The sequence below is a fragment of the Eleutherodactylus coqui genome, chromosome 8 (genome assembly GCF_035609145.1).
Source record: "Eleutherodactylus coqui strain aEleCoq1 chromosome 8, aEleCoq1.hap1, whole genome shotgun sequence".
NCBI classification, from domain to species: domain Eukaryota; kingdom Metazoa; phylum Chordata; class Amphibia; order Anura; family Eleutherodactylidae; genus Eleutherodactylus; species Eleutherodactylus coqui.
The window spans coordinates 7688684-7709887 of NC_089844.1; the positions used below are offsets into that span (position 1 = coordinate 7688684).

Below are 21204 nucleotides of genomic sequence, written 5' to 3' on the forward strand. Positions count from 1 at the left end.
GGTGGGTTCCAGGGAGCCACCCATGCTGTGGGTCGACAGGGACTTCACAATAGGGAGTTGTACCTGCCTGTGTCTATGAATTAAAAAGCCCGGTCTGACTGGGGCATGCAGAGACACCTTGACAGAATGAATAGTGTGTGGCACATAGGTTCCCCATTGCTATGCCCACGTGTGCAGCTCCTGATGGCGGTGGCACAGGATTCTATTTCTCATTGCTTCTGTACAGCATTGTGGGCTATCGCCCCGCCACTTTTAAAGAGGGTCGCTGCCTAGCCGTGCCAACCTCTGCAGTGTGTGCCTGCGGTCCCTCGTCATGGCAGACGCACTTCTAAATAGACATGAGCGTGGTGTGGCATGAGGGCAGCTGAAGGCTGCCCAGGGACACTTTGGTGTGCGCTGTGGGGGGGAGGGGGGGCGGTTGGTCAGCATGTAACCCAGGAGAAGTGGCAGCGGAGTGTCATGCAGGCAGTGATTGTGCTTTGTTGGAGGTAGTGTGGTGCTTAGCAAAGGTATGCCTTGCTAATGAGGGCTTTTCAGAAGTAAAAGTTGTTGGGAGGGGGGGGGGGCCCACTCTTGCCGCTATTGTGGCTTAATAGTGGGACCTGGGAACTTGAGATGCAGCCCAACATGTAGCCCCTCGCCTGCCCTATCCGTTGCTGTGTCGTTCCCATCACTTTCCTGAATTGCCCAGATTTTCACACATGAAAACCTTAGCGAGCATCGGCGATATACAAAAATGTTCTGGTCGCCCATTGACTTCAATGGGGTTCGTTGTTCGAAACGAACCCTCGAGCATCACGGGAAGTTCGTTACGAATAACGAACACCCGAACATTTTGGTGTTCGCTCATCTCTAGTTGTCATATATTATACTGAGGTCACATGAAAGCTGCGCTGTGATTGGTTGTTATATATTATACTGAGGTAACATGAAAGCTGCGCTGTGATTGGTTGTTATATATTATACTGAGGTAACATGAAAGCTGCGCTGTGATTGGTTGTCATATATTATACTGAGGTCACATGAAAGCTGCGCTGTGATTGGTTGTTATATATTATACTGCTGAGGTAACATGAAAGCTGTTCTGTGATTGGTTGTTATATATTATACTGAGGTAACATGAAAGCTGCGCTGTGATTGGTTGTTATATATTATACCGCTGAGGTAACATGAAAGCTGCACTGTGATTGGTTGTTATTTATTATACTGAGGTAACATGAAAGCTGGGCTGTGATTGGTTGTTATATATTATACTGCTGAGGCAACATGAAAGCTGTGCTGTGATTGGTTGTTATATATTATACTGCTGAGGTAACATGAAAGCTGTTCTGTGATTGGTTGTTATATATTATACTGAGGTAACATGAAAGCTGCGCTGTGATTGGTTGTTATATATTATACTGCTGAGGTAACATGAAAGCTGCGCTGTGATTGGTTGTTATTTATTATACTGAAGTAACATGAAAGCTGGACTGTGATTGGTTGTTATATATTATACTGCTGAGGCAACATGAAAGCTGTGCTGTGATTGGTTGTTATATATTATACTGAGGTAACATGAAAGCTGTGCTGTGATTGGTTGTTATATATTATACTGCTGAGGTAACATGAAAGCTGTTCTGTGATTGGTTGTTATATATTATACTGAGGTAACATGAAAGCTGCGCTGTGATTGGTTGTTATATATTATACCGCTGAGGTAACATGAAAGCTGAACTGTGATTGGTTGTTATTTATTATACTGAGGTAACATGAAAGCTGGGCTGTGATTGGTTGTTATATATTATACTGCTGAGGCAACATGAAAGCTGTGCTGTGATTGGTTGTTTTATATTATACTGAGGTTAACATGAAAGCTGCGTTGTGATTGGTTGTTATATATTATACCGCTGAGGTAACATGAAAGCTGAACTGTGATTGGTTGTTATTTATTATACTGAGGTAACATGAAAGCTGCGCTGTGATTGGTTGTTATATATTATACTGAGGTAACATGAAAGCTGCGCTGTGATTGGTTGTTATATATTATACTGAGGTAACATGAAAGCTGCGCTGTGATTGGTTGTTATATATTATACTGAGGTAACATGAAAGCTGCGCTGTGATTGGTTGTTATATATTATACTGAGGTAACATGAAAGCTGCGCTGTGATTGGTTGTCATATATTATACTGAGGTCACATGAAAGCTGCGCTGTGATTGGTTGTTATATATTATACTGCTGAGGTAACATGAAAGCTGTTCTGTGATTGGTTGTTATATATTATACTGAGGTAACATGAAAGCTGCCCTGTGATTGGTTGTTATATATTATACCGCTGAGGTAACATGAAAGCTGCACTGTGATTGGTTGTTATTTATTATACTGAGGTAACATGAAAGCTGGGCTGTGATTGGTTGTTATATATTATACTGCTGAGGCAACATGAAAGCTGTGCTGTGATTGGTTGTTATATATTATACTGCTGAGGTAACATGAAAGCTGTTCTGTGATTGGTTGTTATATATTATACTGAGGTAACATGAAAGCTGCGCTGTGATTGGTTGTTATATATTATACTGCTGAGGTAACATGAAAGCTGCGCTGTGATTGGTTGTTATTTATTATACTGAAGTAACATGAAAGCTGGACTGTGATTGGTTGTTATATATTATACTGCTGAGGCAACATGAAAGCTGTGCTGTGATTGGTTGTTATATATTATACTGAGGTAACATGAAAGCTGTGCTGTGATTGGTTGTTATATATTATACTGCTGAGGTAACATGAAAGCTGTTCTGTGATTGGTTGTTATATATTATACTGAGGTAACATGAAAGCTGCGCTGTGATTGGTTGTTATATATTATACCGCTGAGGTAACATGAAAGCTGAACTGTGATTGGTTGTTATTTATTATACTGAGGTAACATGAAAGCTGGGCTGTGATTGGTTGTTATATATTATACTGCTGAGGCAACATGAAAGCTGTGCTGTGATTGGTTGTTTTATATTATACTGAGGTTAACATGAAAGCTGCGTTGTGATTGGTTGTTATATATTATACCGCTGAGGTAACATGAAAGCTGAACTGTGATTGGTTGTTATTTATTATACTGAGGTAACATGAAAGCTGCGCTGTGATTGGTTGTTATATATTATACCGCTGAGGCAACATGAAAGCTGTGCTGTGATTGGTTGTTATATATTATACTGAGGTAACATGAAAGCTGTTCTGTGATTGGTTGTTATATATTATACCGCTGAGGTAACATGAAAGCTGCACTGTGATTGGTTGTTATATATTATACTGAGGTAACATGAAAGCTGTGCCGTGATTGGTTGTTATATATTATACTGAGGTAACATGAAAGCTGTGCTGTGATTGGTTGTTATATATTATACTGCTGAGGTAACATGAAAGCTGCGCTGTGATTGGTTGTTATATATTATACCGCTGAGGTAACATGAAAGCTGCGCTGTGATTGGTTGTTATATATTATACTGAGGTAACATGAAAGCTGCGCTGTGATTGGTTGTTATATATTATACTGAGGTAACATGAAAGCTGCGCTGTGATTAGTTGTTATATATTATACTGAGGTAACATGAAAGCTGCGCTGTGATTGGTTGTTATATATTATACTGAGGTAACATGAAAGCTGCGCTGTGATTGGTTGTCATATATTATACTGAGGTCACATGAAAGCTGCGCTGTGATTGGTTGTTATATATTATACCGCTGTGGGAACATGAAAGCTGCGCTGTGATTGGTTGTTATATATTATACCACTGAGATAACATGAAAGCTGTGCTGTGATTGGTTGTTATATATTATACTGAGGTAACATGAAAGCTGCGCTGTGATTGGTTGTTATATATTATACTGAGGTAACATGAAAGCTGCGCTGTGATTGGTTGTTATATATTATACTGAGGTAACATGAAAGCTGTTCTGTGATTGGTTGTTATATATTATACCGCTGAGGTAACATGAAAGCTGTGCTGTGATTGGTTGTTATATATTATACTGAGGTAACATGAAAGCTGTGCTGTGATTGGTTGTTATATATTATACTGAGGTCACATGAAAGCTGCGCTGTGATTAGTTGTTATATATTATACTGAGGTAACATGAAAGCTGCGCTGTGATTGGTTGTTATATATTATACTGAGGTCACATGAAAGCTGCGCTGTGATTGGTTGTTATATATTATACTGAGGTCACATGAAAGCTGCGCTGTGATTGGTTGTTATATATTATACCGCTGAGGGAACATGAAAGCTGCGCTGTGATTGGTTGTTATATATTATACCGCTGAGGTATTATGAAAGCTGCGCTGCGATTGGTTGTTATATATTATACCGCTGAGGTAACATGAAAGCTGCGCTGTGATTGGTTGTTATATATTATACTGAGGTAACATGAAAGCTGCGCTGTGATTGGTTGTTATATATTATACCGCTGAGGGAACATGAAAGCTGCGCTGTGATTGGTTGTTATATATTATACCGCTGAGGGAACATGAAAGCTGCGCTGTGATTGGTTGTTATATATTATACTGCTGAGGTAACATGAAAGCTGCGCTGTGATTGGTTGTTATATATTATACTGCTGAGGTAACATGAAAGCTGCGCTGTGATTGGTTGTTATATATTATACCGGTGAGGGAACATGAAAGCTGCGCTGTGATTGGTTGTTATATATTATACTGCTGAGGTAACATGAAAGCTGCGCTGTGATTGGTTGTTATATATTATACTGCTGAGGTAACATGAAAGCTGCGCTGTGATTGGTTGTTATATATTATACCACTGATGTCAAAGTTACCTTGACTTCATAACATTTTTCATGCAAACAATATGTAAACTCCTGTATCAAATTAGGCCGAGTATATCAGCTAGTATAACTATATATGTACAGCAGGAATACGTTACACCTCTCCTGTGTATAGTGATATATCAGGTTATATTTCAACGTGGCTGATAGAAATACCTGAGCGGGTGCCACTTGGTTACCTTTGCAGCCACATTGCAAGTGAATGGAGCACTACTCGACTTATACAGTGTCTGAGAAGTGGGCACACAGCCAAGGAGACAGCGGGGTAGTGAAAGGCCTTGTCACGGGGCTCTACCATCTCCTCCCACTAAGGGTAGCTCTGGACCCGACCTCGTTACTGGGGGAGATCACAGGGATAGTAACAGGGATAGTTATCTTCAATCCAGTTGTCACTTGTGACGCCACCGTTCCTTCTCCATGATTGGATCTTGCAGATGAATAAAGTAGTACAACATCTGAAGAGTGTATTTTGGAACCAAACCGGGAACGGTCGATCTTGCCCATTTACCGCAACATTTCCAGAAAGTCACTAACAATTTTTGAACAGTTGTAGAAATCACAGCTCACAAGTAGGACATCTCGGTGGGACTCACGGGGTAATTGTACCATCCACAGTCCAAGTTATCTGCAGGTTCCATTACTCCTAGTACTCACTCTCTCTCCACAGGCAAACACTCGCACTTTCTCTTCTCTTCGCTATAAAGCGTCCTCTCTCTCTCAGCACTCAGCAGAGGTACGGGGGTTCCTGGGTTGAAGCACAAAGAAGTCGCTCGTCCTCCTCCATGCTCCACACATGACCGATTTGTCCAGTGTCCGTGTGGCTCACTCACAATCTGTCAAACTTCCTCACTCGACTCTACTCGACTCTTGCATGCTTGCAGACACACACATAGTGATTATATATATATATATATATATATATATATATATATATATATATATATATATATATCACTATCACGTGACCACAAACAATACACACAAATCGCTACGTTTTCCAGACATTAACTCTTCATGCTTGCAGACATCCAATACACATATCTTGATGCACTCTGCAAACATGACACTGACAAGACATTGACACGAGACAGACATAGAACATTCTGGAGGGGCCCCACTTACTCTGGGCCACTAGAGTTGCACAACCAGCGCTTCAGACGATTCAGTGTCTTCCTCCAAGTGGAGGGTGCAGTGAGGAGACTGGGGGATACAGGACTCCCATAATCAGCCTGTGGATAGGGAATAACTTGCAATCTTAGTACAACCCCTTTAAGGAGGAGGGAGAACAGAAGCTGCTCTACTGGGGGACACAGAGAGCTTGTCTATGCAAGACTCAAATATGAACTGTGACTGTGAGCTGTCCAGCTGGTAGAGGGGAAACTCTGCAGACATGGAAGGATTTCACTTGGTTCCTATATTGTTTGGTTTTTTACTTGCAACCTTCCCAATAAAGCTGACCAAGTGTTGATGAAAGTCATACGTGACCTTTCACCCCAACGAGCTCAAATCTCACAATTGGTGGAAGATGCGGGCGACCTATGAAAGCATTTAACAGGCCCGCACGGTAGGAGTGAGACCTGGATACATATCTACCTTCTACCACCAAGCCTGTGTGAGTGGTGCAGTATACACAGGGCGTTCCTCTTCACAGACAGCAGTCAGAAAGGTTGGCAATGTAGAACATAAACTGCTGCAGAACATCTTTATAAAGTCCTGCAGCTTTAGTTACAGGAAAAAACAGACAAGCCCCTGCATCCATCCGAGAGTGCGCTGTTACTGTTTAGCCGATACATTGTAACAATCCCGATACATTGTAACAAGGTCCTCAGAGGTTTACAGCCTCAGAATGGGAACAAAAGTTTCTCTTCAACAACAGCAAGCAGAGATTTTGACAACAAATAATTGTTTTAAGACTTACTTGCTAACAGCTTTACAATGCCGTCCGGTTTTCCTACATTCCCATCTTCCTAGTTTTCATTAATTTAGCTAATTTTAACCCTGTATTCTCCCAGCTGATCTGAGAAAACATCGTAGAGCCCAAATGTGGGAAAGATGTTGATGGCCATCACCCAGCTCATCCAGACCCCTGACAGGCAGCTCTGAGCAGTTGATGGAAGCCAAGGGTTTATGATGAACCTCAGAGAGTGCAGCCATGTTGGTTGGCGCCCAGAGACAGTTTAAACAACCATCTTACAATCATATTTCTTATTTTTAGGAGCGAGAAGGAAGTGAAGAACAGCAGCAGAATGTATGTAAGAAATGCAGCCGCCCCAGGCGCCCGTCCCCGGCACGCCGCGCGCAGATATGTGCTCTTCATGACATTTCTGCTGCCTCTCACACAAGCGGATCAAGAAGTCAAGCCGTTCACATGGAAGTCAGGTAAAAAGAACTTCTTCTATGGTAGAAATCGAGGCGCCAACCACGGCCCCCCCTGTTATCCCATGACCGTCCGAGGCTTAAAGGGGTCACCCTAATGAAGTTATACCTGAAGGTAGGGGACAGCCAGCTGGTCGCTGGGGTCTGACGGCCGGGACCCTCACCAGTCATTAGAATGGAAGTCCCGTATAAATAGATGAAGCCGGCCTTAGTGGTCACCCAGCTTTCCCAGAAACAGATGCAACCAGCAAAATGAGGACTTAAAGAGGAGCCCCTTGACTGTGCTGGTTTAGTAAATACCCGCACCCCCCCCCCCCCCCGTAAAATAACACTTCTGCACCATCTTTTCATTGGACTCTATGCTGTTCTTAACCCTTTCCTGTCCATGTAAATCCATTAACCCTCCGGCTGCTGAGACCCCTGGAGATTTCATTTTCCATTGATGCTTTCCTACTTTTTCCGAGCGGGTGGAGATTGATTACGAGGTTGTAAAGCCGCTCATTTATTTGGATCTTCCACCATTTGCTCGGTTTCGGTAATCTCCCAGTTTTTTCACCTATTGTTGTGTAGAATCGGACCGGCGGAGATGATTTATTGCAGCGACAACCTGCGCTGGTCGCGCTGCCAAAGGCTATTCGTTCCGCATTTATCTGTGATGAGGAGCCGCTGTATGCAAATAGTTGTCATCTGTAGAAATGGCGTAAATCCCCCCCCCCGCCCCCCTCCTCGCTCCGGCCGGCCACTATGAATTTTCATACATTTGTGCGGCCGGTATAGGCGGCGCGGCGAGCTGCTGGGGTACATCTGTCATAATCAGGCTGATAAGGATATAAAGTACCGGGAGCGTCTCGGCTTCTTATACCGCCAGAGTAGACCCGCCGTCTATTAACACACCCTCTGTGTTTAATAATTCACCGCCGTTATCTCGCTATGCGCCCCTCTGTTCTCAACTGAAAAATTAATTAACCCCTTATCACAGCTTTTCATTAACTTTTCGGTTGTTGCGACATCTGGCTGTCTTCGTACAAGTACAGTTGTAAGAAGTAAGTGAACCCTTTGGAATGACCTGGGTTTTTGCATTGATTACTGATAACATGAGGTCTAGACATCGGTAACAAGGCTCGGTGATGCAGGCGGCATCGGTATTCCATCTGCCTTGGATCTGCGGTCGCCTCCGGATTCGCTGCCATTGGTTTTGTACCGGACGCATGCGGAAGCGTTTCTGCCCAACAGAAGGTATTAGCGGTGAATGCAAACACGGAGGCGCCTATCGATCCAATGCTGATGACGTACGGATGACATGCGGTCGCTTCCAAATTTTAAACACACCAATTCCACAGACTATAATTGGCGCATATTTCATGCAATATGGACAAAAGTCGCCCAAGCTGCGGCTGTAAGGCGTGGACTTAAAAAATACGCCGTGTGAATCAACAGATAGATGTACATTAGCCCCGTATGGCGGTCTATAATAAGTGCGTGTTAGACAGAAGCCGAGGCTGCGCTCCCATGATGTGTTTCACGTGCGAGGTCCGCACGATAGCGGTCAGGACCGAATGACACATTGATGTCAGTGTATTTACGCACAGGACCGACGGCTCAATGCAGGAATATCGCAGCGTGTTCTATTTAGAGGCGATTCTGTTATGGATTCGTCCGTTATTTCCTATGGGAGGCAGAAAACAATCATATTGCGCTTGCATGTAAATGTGAGTCTCATGCGTGCCACGCCATTTTTTTTTCTAGTTTTACTATTTGAAATGTTGTGATTTTCATGCTTGTGGCAGAATGTGCGGCGATGCAATGGGTTAGTTGGGCATCACACTTCAGAAGAACACGCAGGTCTACAAGCGCAATATCCGTCTGAGCTGCTGGTAATGATATCGCACTGGTGGAACGGTGCTGAGCGTCGCGGTCCGCAGACAATAACCAGGGGTGAAGAACTCTGTCTGCCTAAGGCCGCCTGCAGACGAGCGGGTCGGATCCGGCAGCGAGAATTCTCGCCGCGGGACCCGACCCGAGAGCCTGCAGGGACGAGCGCGTACTCTCCCGCGCCTGGCAGCCCCAGCTCTTCCATGTGCCGGCTGCGGCGCAGCCGGCGCATGCTCAGACCGGAGCCGGCGGCCGGGTGAGTGCGAGCCCCGCACAGAAATAGGACATGCCGCGGTTTGTTTGCCGCGCCAGATTTTGCGCGGCCAAACCGCGGCCGTCTGCATAGGAGTGCGTATTGTAATGCACTCCTATGCAAACTTTCAGTGGTGGAAATCCCGCGGGAAATCCCGCGGCAGGATTTCCGCCCGTGTGCAGGCAGCCTAATTCAACAAATGCAGATCGGCACTTATCGGTAATTGTACACGTCCAAAGGAAAAAAAGAAGATCAGCGGCCAAAACAAGCAATTACTCAGAATTAATAACACGTTAGGTCTCTCCTCATTGACAGAACAACGTCTGTGAGGCTGGATTCACACGAACGTAGATCGGCTCGGTTTTCATGCCCAGCCGATATACGGCGTCTCTCTCTGCAAGGGGGGAGGCTGGAAGAGCCAGGAGCAGGAACTGAGCTCCCGCCCCCTCTCTGCCTCCTCTCCACCCCCCTGCACTATTTGCAATGATGAGAGGCGGGATGGGGGCGGGGCTAATTCTTGGAACTTAGCCACACCCCATCCCACCTTCTTTCATTGCAAATAGTGCAGAGGGGCGGAGATGGGCAGAGAGGGGGCGGGAGCTCAGTTCCTGCTCCTGGCTCTTCCATCCCCCCCCCCTGCAGATGAAGACGACATATATCGGCTCGGCGTGAAAACCGAGCTGATATACGGTCGTCTGAATCCACCCTGAGACTGACACTAAGTATTATTAATTACACTAATCAGGTTGATTGTGAAGGAAACAATGGTTAGATTAAGGGAAGGGGAATCTTACTAAAAGTGATTAAAAATATCAAATTTATGAAAGTTACTAAAATGAGCGCAGTCTGTACACAGAACAACGATAGTCGGAGGGGGGAATGCTTGAGTAATTCCTAACCCCTGTAGGATCTCCGGAAATATCTAGCCAATGACATGTGTCCTTCTATTACTTTCTATGACTTCCAGTACATCATATCTACAAATTACCTTGTTCAGCAATTTCTCAGCTGCAGTTTTGGCGTTGGTATGTTCACAGGCCACACCTCCAGCCAACCTGAGAAGAGAGCTATGCAAACCATCACAAACTGCCACGCACCTATGTTAGGCTGCATTTCCACGAACGTATATCGGCTCGGTTTTCACGCCGAGCCGATATACATCCTCCTCGTCTGCAGGGGGGGGGGATCGAAGAGCCAGGAGCAGGAACTGAGCTCCCGCCCCCTCTCTGCCTCCTCTCTGCCCCTCTGAACTTTTTGCAATGCGGAGAGGCGGGGCGGGGGTGGGGCTAATTCGTGACACTTAGCCCCGCCCCCGTCCCACCTCCTTTCATTGCAAATAGTGCAGAGGGGTGGAGAGGAGGCAGAGAGGGGGCGGGAGCTCAGTTCCTGCTCCTGGTTCTTCCATCCCCCCCCCCTGCAGATGAGGAGGACGTATGTTGGCTCGGCGTAAAAACCGAGCCGATATACGTTCGTGTGAATGCAGCCTTAGCATTAGGGGTTTCAACAACATTTACAAGACCCCTGGTTTCACTTTCTATTAACTCTAGGCACTCATGCATTTGCTGTTCATTTCTATTTTCCCCTCTTTTGAATTCAGGGGAAGTAATGAAGCTGAATTCAGAACTGCTAACACATTGCTGGGCCTCAATGGACAGTTTGGACGTGAAGAATCTACCTACAACTTCCTGTGGCATGAAAAGTATCAGTTAATGGCTTTGTCTCCTGTAACTCGATGTCTTTTCCTCCTAATCCCACCCCATGTTTCACCATTCCTGAAAGCAACTTATCAGCCTACTTTGGTTTCTACACCACAGCTGATGGGTTCACGTCCTGGTAGTGTGAGAGTAATTGAAGCATGATTGGCTCTCCTCCCTCAGGAAGGGTGAAGTCACACGAACGTATATCAGCTCTGTTTTCACGCCGAGCCGATATACATTGTCCTCGTGTGCAGGGGGGGGGGGGGGGAGGATGGAAGAGCCAAGTGCAGGAACTGAGCTCCCGGCCCCCTCTCCGCCTCCTCTCCGCCCCTCTGCACTATTTGCAATGGGGAAAGGTGGGATGGGGCGGGGCTAATTCTCAAAACTTAGCCCCGCACCCTCCCCGCCTCTTCCCATTACAAATAGTGCAGAGGGGCGGAGAGGAGGCGGAGAGGGGGTCGGGAGCTCAGTTCCTGCACTTGGCTCTTCCATCCTCCCCCCCCCCCCCCCCCTGCACACGAGGACAATGTATATCGGCTCGGCGTGAAAACCGAGCCGATATATGTTCGTGTGAATGCACCCGAAGGCTGATGCAATAAGGGTGTGTGGGACATCCGGATTGCCACTCTGAGCCTTTTGCCGGCAATTGTAGCATTTAAATTGCTCTGGACCTTTTCTCTTCTTAGGAGGGCCATCGAGTTTTGGGAATGACATGACATGATTGGTGGTCCTTCACTAAAAAGGCTCCTTGGGTCTTCATCTGTCCCCTTGTAACTTAGCTCTGCCCCTGTCCCACCCCCTCCCATTGCAAATAGTGCCGAGTGGTGGGGAAGGGGCAGGAGCTCAGTGCACTGCTCCCAGCTCTTCCAGCCTCCTCCCCCAGCAGAGAGGGACAGCGTATATCGGCCTGGCGTGAAAACCCAGCCGATATACGGTCGTCTGAATAAGCCCTTAGGAGGGACAAACCTATTAAATTAGAGAAATCCAACCTATTTTTTTTCTTCCTCCTTCCCCCTTGCGTCACCTAGCTCTACTCCTTGTGGTCTGACCAACTGTTTGGGCATGTCTGTCGGGGGCTGCATTCAGACGAACGTATATCGGCTCGGTTTTCACGCCGATATACGTTGTCCTCGTGTGCAGGGGGAGGAGGATGGAAGAGCCAGGAGTAGTGCTCTGAGCTCCCGCCCCTCTCTGCCTCCTCTCCACCCCCTCTGCACTATTTGCAATGGGGAGAGGCGGGGCTAATTCTCGGAAGGGGCAGAGAGGGGTGGGAGCTCAGTTCCTGCTCCTGGCTCTTCCATCCCCCCTGCACACGAGGACAACGTATATCCGCTCGGCGTGAAAACTGAGCCGATATACATTCGTGGGAATGCACCCTAAAAAGTTTTTTTCACTATATTGTTTGATCCCATTAAAGATGCAACTCATCCTGTAAAGCACAAACCCTCATGTCAATATTTAAAATAAAAAATAAAAAAAAAGTTCGGGCTCTTGAAAGGTGGGGCTGAAAAAACAAAAACAAAAAAAAACCCCTCTGGTGCTGAATGGGTTAAATGACAGCTTCCGAGTCCCTCCTGTTGCAGCCGGGTGTCAGCTGTGTATGCCCGCCAGGTGTCAGCTGTGTATGCCCGCCAGGTGTCAGCTGTGTATGCCCGCCAGGTGCAGGAACAGCGAAGTCAGCAACAATGTATCACTTATCGGTTCACTGTCCTGTCCCAATGAGCATATTCATCATATATTGCATATCGCGGCTGGTACTGTGCCGCCGCCGTTACAGGGTCGCAGCCCGCCTCGGCTTCTATCACTCACTTTCTGCTCATCTCCAACTGCATTCGGTTTCGTTACCAGCAGTCCCCGACGACGTATTTCTGCGCTAGAACATCCTTGTCGATGATCTCAGCGGGAGGAGGAGGAGATGATTAGAGCAGAATCCTCAGCTGGACCGTTATCTGCAGATCGTGATTAACGACAGAATGAAGGCCGCTCATTAATATGAACATTCGGCATTTGGATTTTGCTAAGTGTTTTCTTTTGATAATATAATGAACACAATTTGCGGCTCTGAAGCGCCCCCCGGGGGTCACCGGCTCCGCTCTGATGGTTTGGGGCTCCTGGGGCTTTCTATTAATCTTGCATTGCAGCCCGCAGCGGCTAATAAGAGACTCTTTGTATAAAAGACAATTTCAGTGAACTTCAAGATCAATTTGGGTTATAGCAAAAGCCTTAGTGTTGTGGTGGGGGTTGTTAAAGGGATCCTGAGGCTTGGGGGTCTTCAATGTTACAGTCTACTAGTGACCAATTAGAGATGCCAAGTAACAATCCATCGGAAGTCTTGGCAATATATGACTTATAGCGTGATACATTATATACATTGAATAGCTATTTTATTCTAGCCTCCCAGCCCCTTTATTAGATCCCCGGCCCTTTATTACAACCCCCGTCCCTCCCATGATTGGCGCGCCCTGTATGGTAATTCCCCCTGTGACCCCGCAGTGCGGCATATAATCACGTGACAAGTTTTCTGTGGATCCGTTTCAGTGTGAATCCACATTAGATGGAAGATCCGGCGATCGGAGCGACTTCCAATGAGGCCGGTCATCGGTGCCTGACTAGCCGGGGTCTCACTGCCAACCGCAGGGGGTTTATCGTGTGACGATACAGAGAGTATACTCCAGCATGGAAAAGAGTATAAAACTTGTATCGCTGAGCAGTGGAAAAACATCTCCCAGTCAGATGGATCCAGATTTCTGTTGCATCGGGCTGATGGGAGGGTTAGAATTCGGCACAAGCAGCATGAATCACTGACCCCTTCCTGTGAGGCCGAAAGTAGATTAATCGTGTGGGGAAGGCTTCCTGGATGAATTACTGCAGTTCTGAAAACCAAAGGAGGTATAAAGCTCTACCAGATGGGGGGGGCTCTAAAAAAGCAACATTCCTCCAGTGGAAGGAGCGTATGTGTATATATATATATGTATGTATGTATGTATGTATGTATGTGTGTGTGTGTGTGTGTGTGTATACACACACACACACACACACACACACACACACACACACACACACACACTATATATATATATATATAAAAAAAAATAAAAAAAAAAATTATTTTTTTTTTTCTCAGATTCTTTACCTATTTATCGCTATGTAAATGTATTGCAGTATGGTTTCCCAGATATCCATATGCATACTTGTCTCTCTATCTGTCTGTTTTGAATCCTCCTGCCACAAGTCTCTGTATGCTGGTTGTAACATGTGATGTAATTAGCTCTTGAACACACCCTCTATACCATCCCTCAACCATTTCTCCCCCTGACAAGCTAACATACACAGGTATCTCTCCTTTGATTTTAATTTGTATTTGGTCTATAAATGTCTTATGTACTCCATACCTCATAGCTGTTGACAAAGGCTTTTGCCGAAACGCGTTCAGCGTCACCTGTGAGCTGTATGCTTTATTTTATTCAATAAAGAAGGAAATTTTTAACGGTAGCAGCTCCCCTCCATCTCTATTTTCTGCTCTACTGGTGATAAGTCTGGCAACCAGGCAGCCACAGAAGTGTGACAATGTTGTGGGGGCTCCGGTGCCCCCCTTGTATGTGCGGCCGAGCATTATCCTGCTGGAAGCCGCCATGAGAAGAACACATGTGGCTGCAGGATGTCCTGAACATATCGCTGAGCTGTCATTGTCCCTCGTACCACCACTAGGGGGGACCGACTGTCGTATGCGATGGCCCCCCAGACCATCACACCAGCAGGGGGTGGGAATGAGGCGCTCACCCCGAGGCCCCCAGACACAGCCATGATCAATTCTCAAGCTAAACCTAGATTTATCGCTGAAGACAACCCAGTTCCCCTCAATAGTGTCCTGTTTCATCATGCATGACACCACTACAAGCGGAGGCTACGGAGGGGGTCAGAGGCCGTACATGTAACGGGGGCCACGAGACCAAATGTCCTTCAGCCAAACGCCTGGAAATGGTTCCGACAGACACAGGGATGCCCCCATGTTCCGCACTTTTCAGTGTGTGGAGCAACAAAAGAGGGGTAGTGGAGACCAGGTTGACTCTGCTGTCTCTCCCCATGTCCCAGGGAAGGGGGTCACAAATTTTTGTTTATCACTCCTTTCCCACCCATCAAACAGAGAACATTTTTGCTCACTGACAGTCAAATATGTTTTTTTTTTCCCTGCAAAAGGAGTAAAAAATAAGGAATTGCATCTAAACGCTTTAAATTTCCCCATGGAGACGAAAAAAAATGTTAAAATGAGTTTTACATATTTTTGTTTTATTAGAAAGAAAAAAAAGAAAGTTTTACAAAAAAAAAACTTTTCCCATATTTATAGTAAAAGTCCATAAAAGTCTGATCCATCAAAATAACACATTCTGTACCCCGTACGGCGAACGTCGTGAAAAAAAAAAGAAAATATTAATCAAAAAGTTGTATAAATTCCAAAATGGTACCAATAAAAACTACAGGATGTCTCACAAATAAGCGAGCGCGCACAAACCTATGTGGACTGAAAAACGTAAAACGTTATGGCGGTCAGAGGATGGCAGCAGAAAATAATTGTACTTTTTGCCAAAGAGATTTCTTATTTTAAAAGTAGCGCAGCAAAAAAAAAATATAAATGTGGTAGTAAATAAAGTTATGAGATTATTTCTGCTGAAGTGTGGATGCCGTAAAAACAAGCCCCCCCCCCCCCCTCCCAAGATGGCGGAATTTATTTTTTTCACGCCACTTAAAAATCTTTTAATGTTTTCCAGTCCATTATGTGGAACATTACATAGGATCACTGAAAAACACAACCCATGCCGCAAAATACAACCCGCAGGCAGCTACGTGGATGGATGAGTAAAAGCCTTATCATTTTTTGAAAATGGAGAGGAGAAACTGAAAATGGGGAAAAAAAGGGCTGAATCAGTCTGTACCTGATATTGGAACACAAAATGAGAAACTATTTACAGGGGTTTTCTGGGGGACTTGATGTGATGGACTTTATGCTATGTTAGGCCTGTATGGTAGACAGGATTAAGGCTGATAGTTAGTGTCCAGCCGGCCAGGGACTTGTAGGTATTGGTGTACACTGTGACGAGTTACAACAGTGTCAAGATTGTGTTATGATTGCTGCTAATCTACCACAAAGGACGGATTTACTATGTTTTTGCTAAACCTCTGTCCTGGATGTGGTTTACTGGTGTGTGACTATCCATCTGGTGGAGGAAAGATGGTAATCCGATGCGATAACAGCCCCAAGTTGTCACATTAGTTTGGGGTAGGGGGAGATCAGGCCTATATAAAAGAAACAACTCTGAAAACACCCCCTTTCAGGCTAAAACTGGTAGTAACCCAATTTTACTGGGTGGGGGAGCTTGTAGTGGCCTGAACAAAACCCAAAAGCTATGTTGGCCTCCATCTGTATATTTTTCTCTCAGACCCGCCTGTCTCCATATATACTCCTGTCTGATATTGAGCACTTCTGATTATGGTTGTAATCGTCTGGCTCGCAGGCACAGTGCAGCGTCCGAGGGGCAGGCCCACAGCCGAGGAGATGGCAGGACGGTGAAGGCCTTGTCACAAGGCTCTACCATCTCCTCCCGGGGGTTGCCTCAGACACGACCAAGTCACTGCTGGGGGAGATCACAGAGAAAGGGCAACTAGCAATTACCTTGCAGCTCTTTGTCACTCGTGACACCACTGTTTTGTCCTCTGCAGTGATTTCCTGAAGTTGGAATAACAGAGTCCACACACAGGGATAACTTTCTAGGCAAAACTGGGAACGGTCAGTAAAGCTCGTCTACTTGGGTAAAATATAAACAGTCCATGAACGTTACATCAGCCAGCAAAACACAAGTGCCATAGAGGACAGTGGTGTGACAGAGGATTCTCAGGATGGCAGAAGAAGCCACAGTCCCAGTTATCTGTGGGGTTCTGCTGCCGGCGACTCTCTCTCCAGCTCTCTACCAGTTCACACTCACATTTAACGTTGCACTCAGCGTTGCGTGGCGGCTCGTCTCTCATTCTCTGCACTTTCTAATACCAAGGCTTCATGGGTGAATTGTTCCCAGGGTTAGACATCAGGCCATCGCTCAGCCTCTTCCATCTTTGGGTCCTCCTAACACGAGGCCCGGTTTCTCCTACTCACTAAAAGTTCTTATCTTGCAAGACTCCTCTAACACAGACTCAACTGGACTGCACTCACTAACTCTCTCTCACCTTGCACAAACATATATAAACCATGATCACGTGACTAGAAACTCACAACACAGAAAGATACATTTCTCAGACATAACCCAGACAATAACCCATTCAGTGCTGCAGAGGTGCAATACACATCAAATGCATACAACATAGAAGATACTGACAATACAAAGGCACGAGAAAAACATTTAACATTATGGAGGGGCCCCGTTAACTCTGGGCCACTACAACAGCACATTCCATGAGATCCCGCAGCCCTGCGGGTGTCCACCATCAATGTAAGAGGAGCCTCAGAGGTGATGGAGAAGAGTAGAGGCAGCAGGTGATGGACAGCAGAACAGCTAGATGATGATGACCACTGTAATCACAACCTTCTTGAACACCCTTGAGGGAGACTCTATACACTGTTGACAAAAGTATAGGCCTCCTACCAATCCTGTGCAGTCAGATGATGCATGAGCATTATGTATCAAGGAGAAGATCACACAGCTAATCACACAGTACAGAAACCATCAGATGTCACCAGGTGTAGAGTTGACAACGGGGTCTGGCGGTGGGATGTCACCAGGTGTAGAGTTGACAACTGGGTCTGGCGGTGGGATGTCACCAGGTGTAGAGTTGACAACAGGGTCTGGTGGGGGGCTGTCACCAGGTGTAGAGCTGACAACGGGGTCTAGTGGTATGATGTCACCAGGTGTAGAACTGACAACGGGGTCTTGTGGTGGGATGTCACTAGGTGTAGAGCTGACAACGGTGTCTGGCAGTGGGATGTCACCAGGTGTACAGCTGACAACGGGGTCTGGCAGTGGGATGCCACCAGGTGTAAAGATGACAACAGGGTCTGGTGGTGGGATGTCACCAGGTGTAGAGCCGACAACGGGGTCTGGTGGGGGGATGTCACCAGGTGTACAGCTGACAACGCGGTCTGGTGGTGGGATGTCACCAGGTGTAGAGCTGACAACAGGGTCTGGTGGTGGGATGTCACCAGGTGTAGAGCTGACAACTGTGTCTGGCAGTGGGATGTCACCAGGTGTACAGCTGACAACGGGGTCTGGCAGTGAGATGCCACCAGGTGTAATGGTGACAACAGGGTCTGGTGGTGGGATGTCACCAGGTGTAGAGCTGACAACGGTGTCTGGCAGTGGGATGTCGCCAAGTGTAGAGCTGACAATGGGGTCTGATGGTGGGATGTCACCAGGTGTAGAACTGACAAGGGGGTCTTGTGGTGGGATGTCACCAGGTGTAGAGCTGACAACGGGGTCTGGTGGGGGGATGTCACCAGGTGTAGAGCTGACAACGGTGTCTGGCAGTGGGATGTTGCCAAGTGTAGAGCTGACAATGGGGTCTGATGGGGGGATGTCACCAGGTGTAGAACTGACAAGGGGGTCTTGTGGTGGGATGTCACTAGGTGTAGAGCTGACAACGGGGTCTGGCAGTTGGATGTCACTAGGTGTAGACCTGACAACAAGGTCTGGTGGGGGGATGTCACCAGGTGTAGAGCTGACAATGGGGTCTGCTGGAGAGATGTCACCAGGTGTAGAGCTGACAACTGTGTCTGGCAGTGGGATGCCACCCGGTGTAAAGGTGACAACAGGGTCTGGTGGTAAGATGTCACCAGGTGTACAGCTGACAACAGGGTCTGGTGGTAGGATGTCCCCAGGTGTAGAGCTGACAACGGGGTCTGGTGGGGGATGTCACCAGATGTAGAGCTGACAACAGGGTCTGCTAGTGGGATGTCAGCAGGTGTAGAGCTGACAACGGGGTCTGGCAGTTGGATATCACCAGGTGTAGAGCTGACAACGGGGTCTGGTGGGGCGATGTCACTAACCAATCAGTATGGAAATCGCAGCTTCTGGACCTTCCAGAGTCCACTGTTGGCCATGTTATTGGGGGATGGAGACCATCCGTTGTGTGGGGTGCCGCCACCTTCAAGGAGACCTCGTAAACTGACAGAACGGGGACAATGAAGCCTTGTAGGAGCTGTGAAGACATCACACACATCGTCTGCCCTCACTCAGGGGGTCTCACAAGCCATGGGATATCCATTAGTACCAGAACCAGGGAATGGCATGTGAAGGGTTACCATGGATGAGCGGCTGCACCCAACATCACAGTAGTGACTGCACAGCGGCGCTTGGAGCCACAGATGGTAAGTGAGTGGAAGCAAGATGAATCACAGGACGCCATCTTCCGATCAGATGGTGGCACTTGGCTGTGATGGTTGCCTGGAGAGCGGTTTCTACGTAACTGCATTGTCCCAACAGTAAAGTTTGGAAAAGTTCTGTAATGGTGTGGCGGGAAGGGGAGGGGGGGGGGGGGGGTTTCTGCTTGGAGGGACCATTGCTTATAGCGAAGTCCACCCTCACAACCAGGGAGGCTTACTGCAGTGATCAATGCCAAAGAGGCCCAACAGTGGATTGAAAAATGGGAATAACATCCTATTTCATCCCCTTCTATGTGCGTCCCCATACTGCTGTCAGCATAGTAGTTCCCCGCTACCTTCCTATTTCCAGCCGGTGATAGTGCTGATGTAGGTCCGATGTTTACCGGATTGTCCAATGGGGCTCTAGGATAAGTGGGCTGCCGGTTTACCTCAATGACCCGACTTGTCTGAAGATTGAAGTTGATAAAAGCTGAGCTGTAATAAAGCCGCCTGCCCTCTGTGAGATGGTGATGGACGGGTGAGAATACCCTAACGGATAGGTGATGGACCGCACAATGGCTTCTGCTCTTCGGTCTGTTACATGGACTGTGTGGTTGAGAGTTTGGAGGAAGCCGCCGTCCCACGGTGCTGGAGCAGAAGAGCTGGCCCGTAGCGGTAGGATGTGAAGGGATGAAGTGTGTCAGGATACATTCTGCTCCTCCGCAGCGCCTGATTCTGGACGCTGCGGCTCATCTTGGACGCTGCGGCTCGTTCATCAATGTCCCAGTAATTTTATAGGCAGCCAAAATTCTCTATTAGAGCGAGAAGCGACAATTCCCTCCCACCGCCCGCGCCGCTCCGGGCTGCCAGAGGCTCGGGACCCAGAACGGGTCTTAATTAAGATCAGTCAGACAATTTATCACTGCAGAGAGACGGTCCCGCTCCATTAAGCATCCGGACGTGTGACCGGAACACGTATGTTGTGTGCGGCACAGAAGCTCTGGAAGATGGAACGGCCATGAAATGATGGGGGGTGTAGTACTGCGGAGTCGCCGTGTCCAAGGGAAGACGTGCCTTTATATAAAAGATTAGAGTTAGAGTATCACACTTTACAACACAGCAGGCTTAGATACAGCAGCACAACTCCAGTGTACCTCCAAATGCAGTCACCCTATAACGGGTACCAGCTCTGCACAGTGATAGTGATGACAGTGCTGTTACCTCTTGTGACCACAAGTGACATCTTGGATTGGTGACGTCCAATGTTGTTTTCCTTCTTCATCTGGGCCCAGATCGCCACCAAGATAACTTCCCACCGCCACTCATCTCTGCACCCTCTACCCATCCTGACGCTGCCACCCCTTCTAAGTAATCCCAACAGTTGGGGCCCCACTCTGTGCCCCCAAAACAAGGTAATAATGACCACTTTCTGTTACTGAAAAGTAATAGTGACCTTCACTAATATAGTGGCTTTTCTGCATGCCAGTTGTGATGGTCCCTCTGCACTCCTATGCTGTTAAAGTGGCCCCTATGAGCCTGCACAGTGTTATAGTGGCCCCACAGTTATAGTGACCCCTTCAGCCCCACACTGATGAAGTGGCTACATAATAACTGTGCCTTCGCCCACAGGCTTGCCTCCCTCACCTTGACTCCACTGATGCTGTCTGGCTCCTCCGCCAGCTCATGCTGCACTGAGAACAGGAGACAGGGGGAGGGGTTGGGGCGCTCAGGGGAAGGGATCAGGCAGCTCAGGGGGCGGAGTTGGGCTGCTCAGGGCTTGGATACACAGCTCAGCTGCATGTATCACATCATATGCAGATGTAGCAGAGAAGTCGTGTAGGGA

At 47.1% G+C, this 21204-nt stretch overlaps 1 protein-coding gene across 1 annotated transcript in view; it reads left to right on the forward strand.

Annotated features, from left to right (window-relative positions):
- The first annotated feature begins 7079 nt into the window (after positions 1 to 7079).
- THSD7B (thrombospondin type 1 domain containing 7B) overlaps positions 7080 to 21204 on the forward strand; it is a 543321-nt gene continuing 529196 nt past the window's right edge. The window contains exon 1 of the mRNA XM_066575161.1: positions 7080 to 7198. Coding sequence (XP_066431258.1) covers positions 7135 to 7198 — 64 coding nt within the window. The 5' untranslated portion in view covers positions 7080 to 7134. The remainder of the gene's footprint in view (positions 7199 to 21204) is intronic.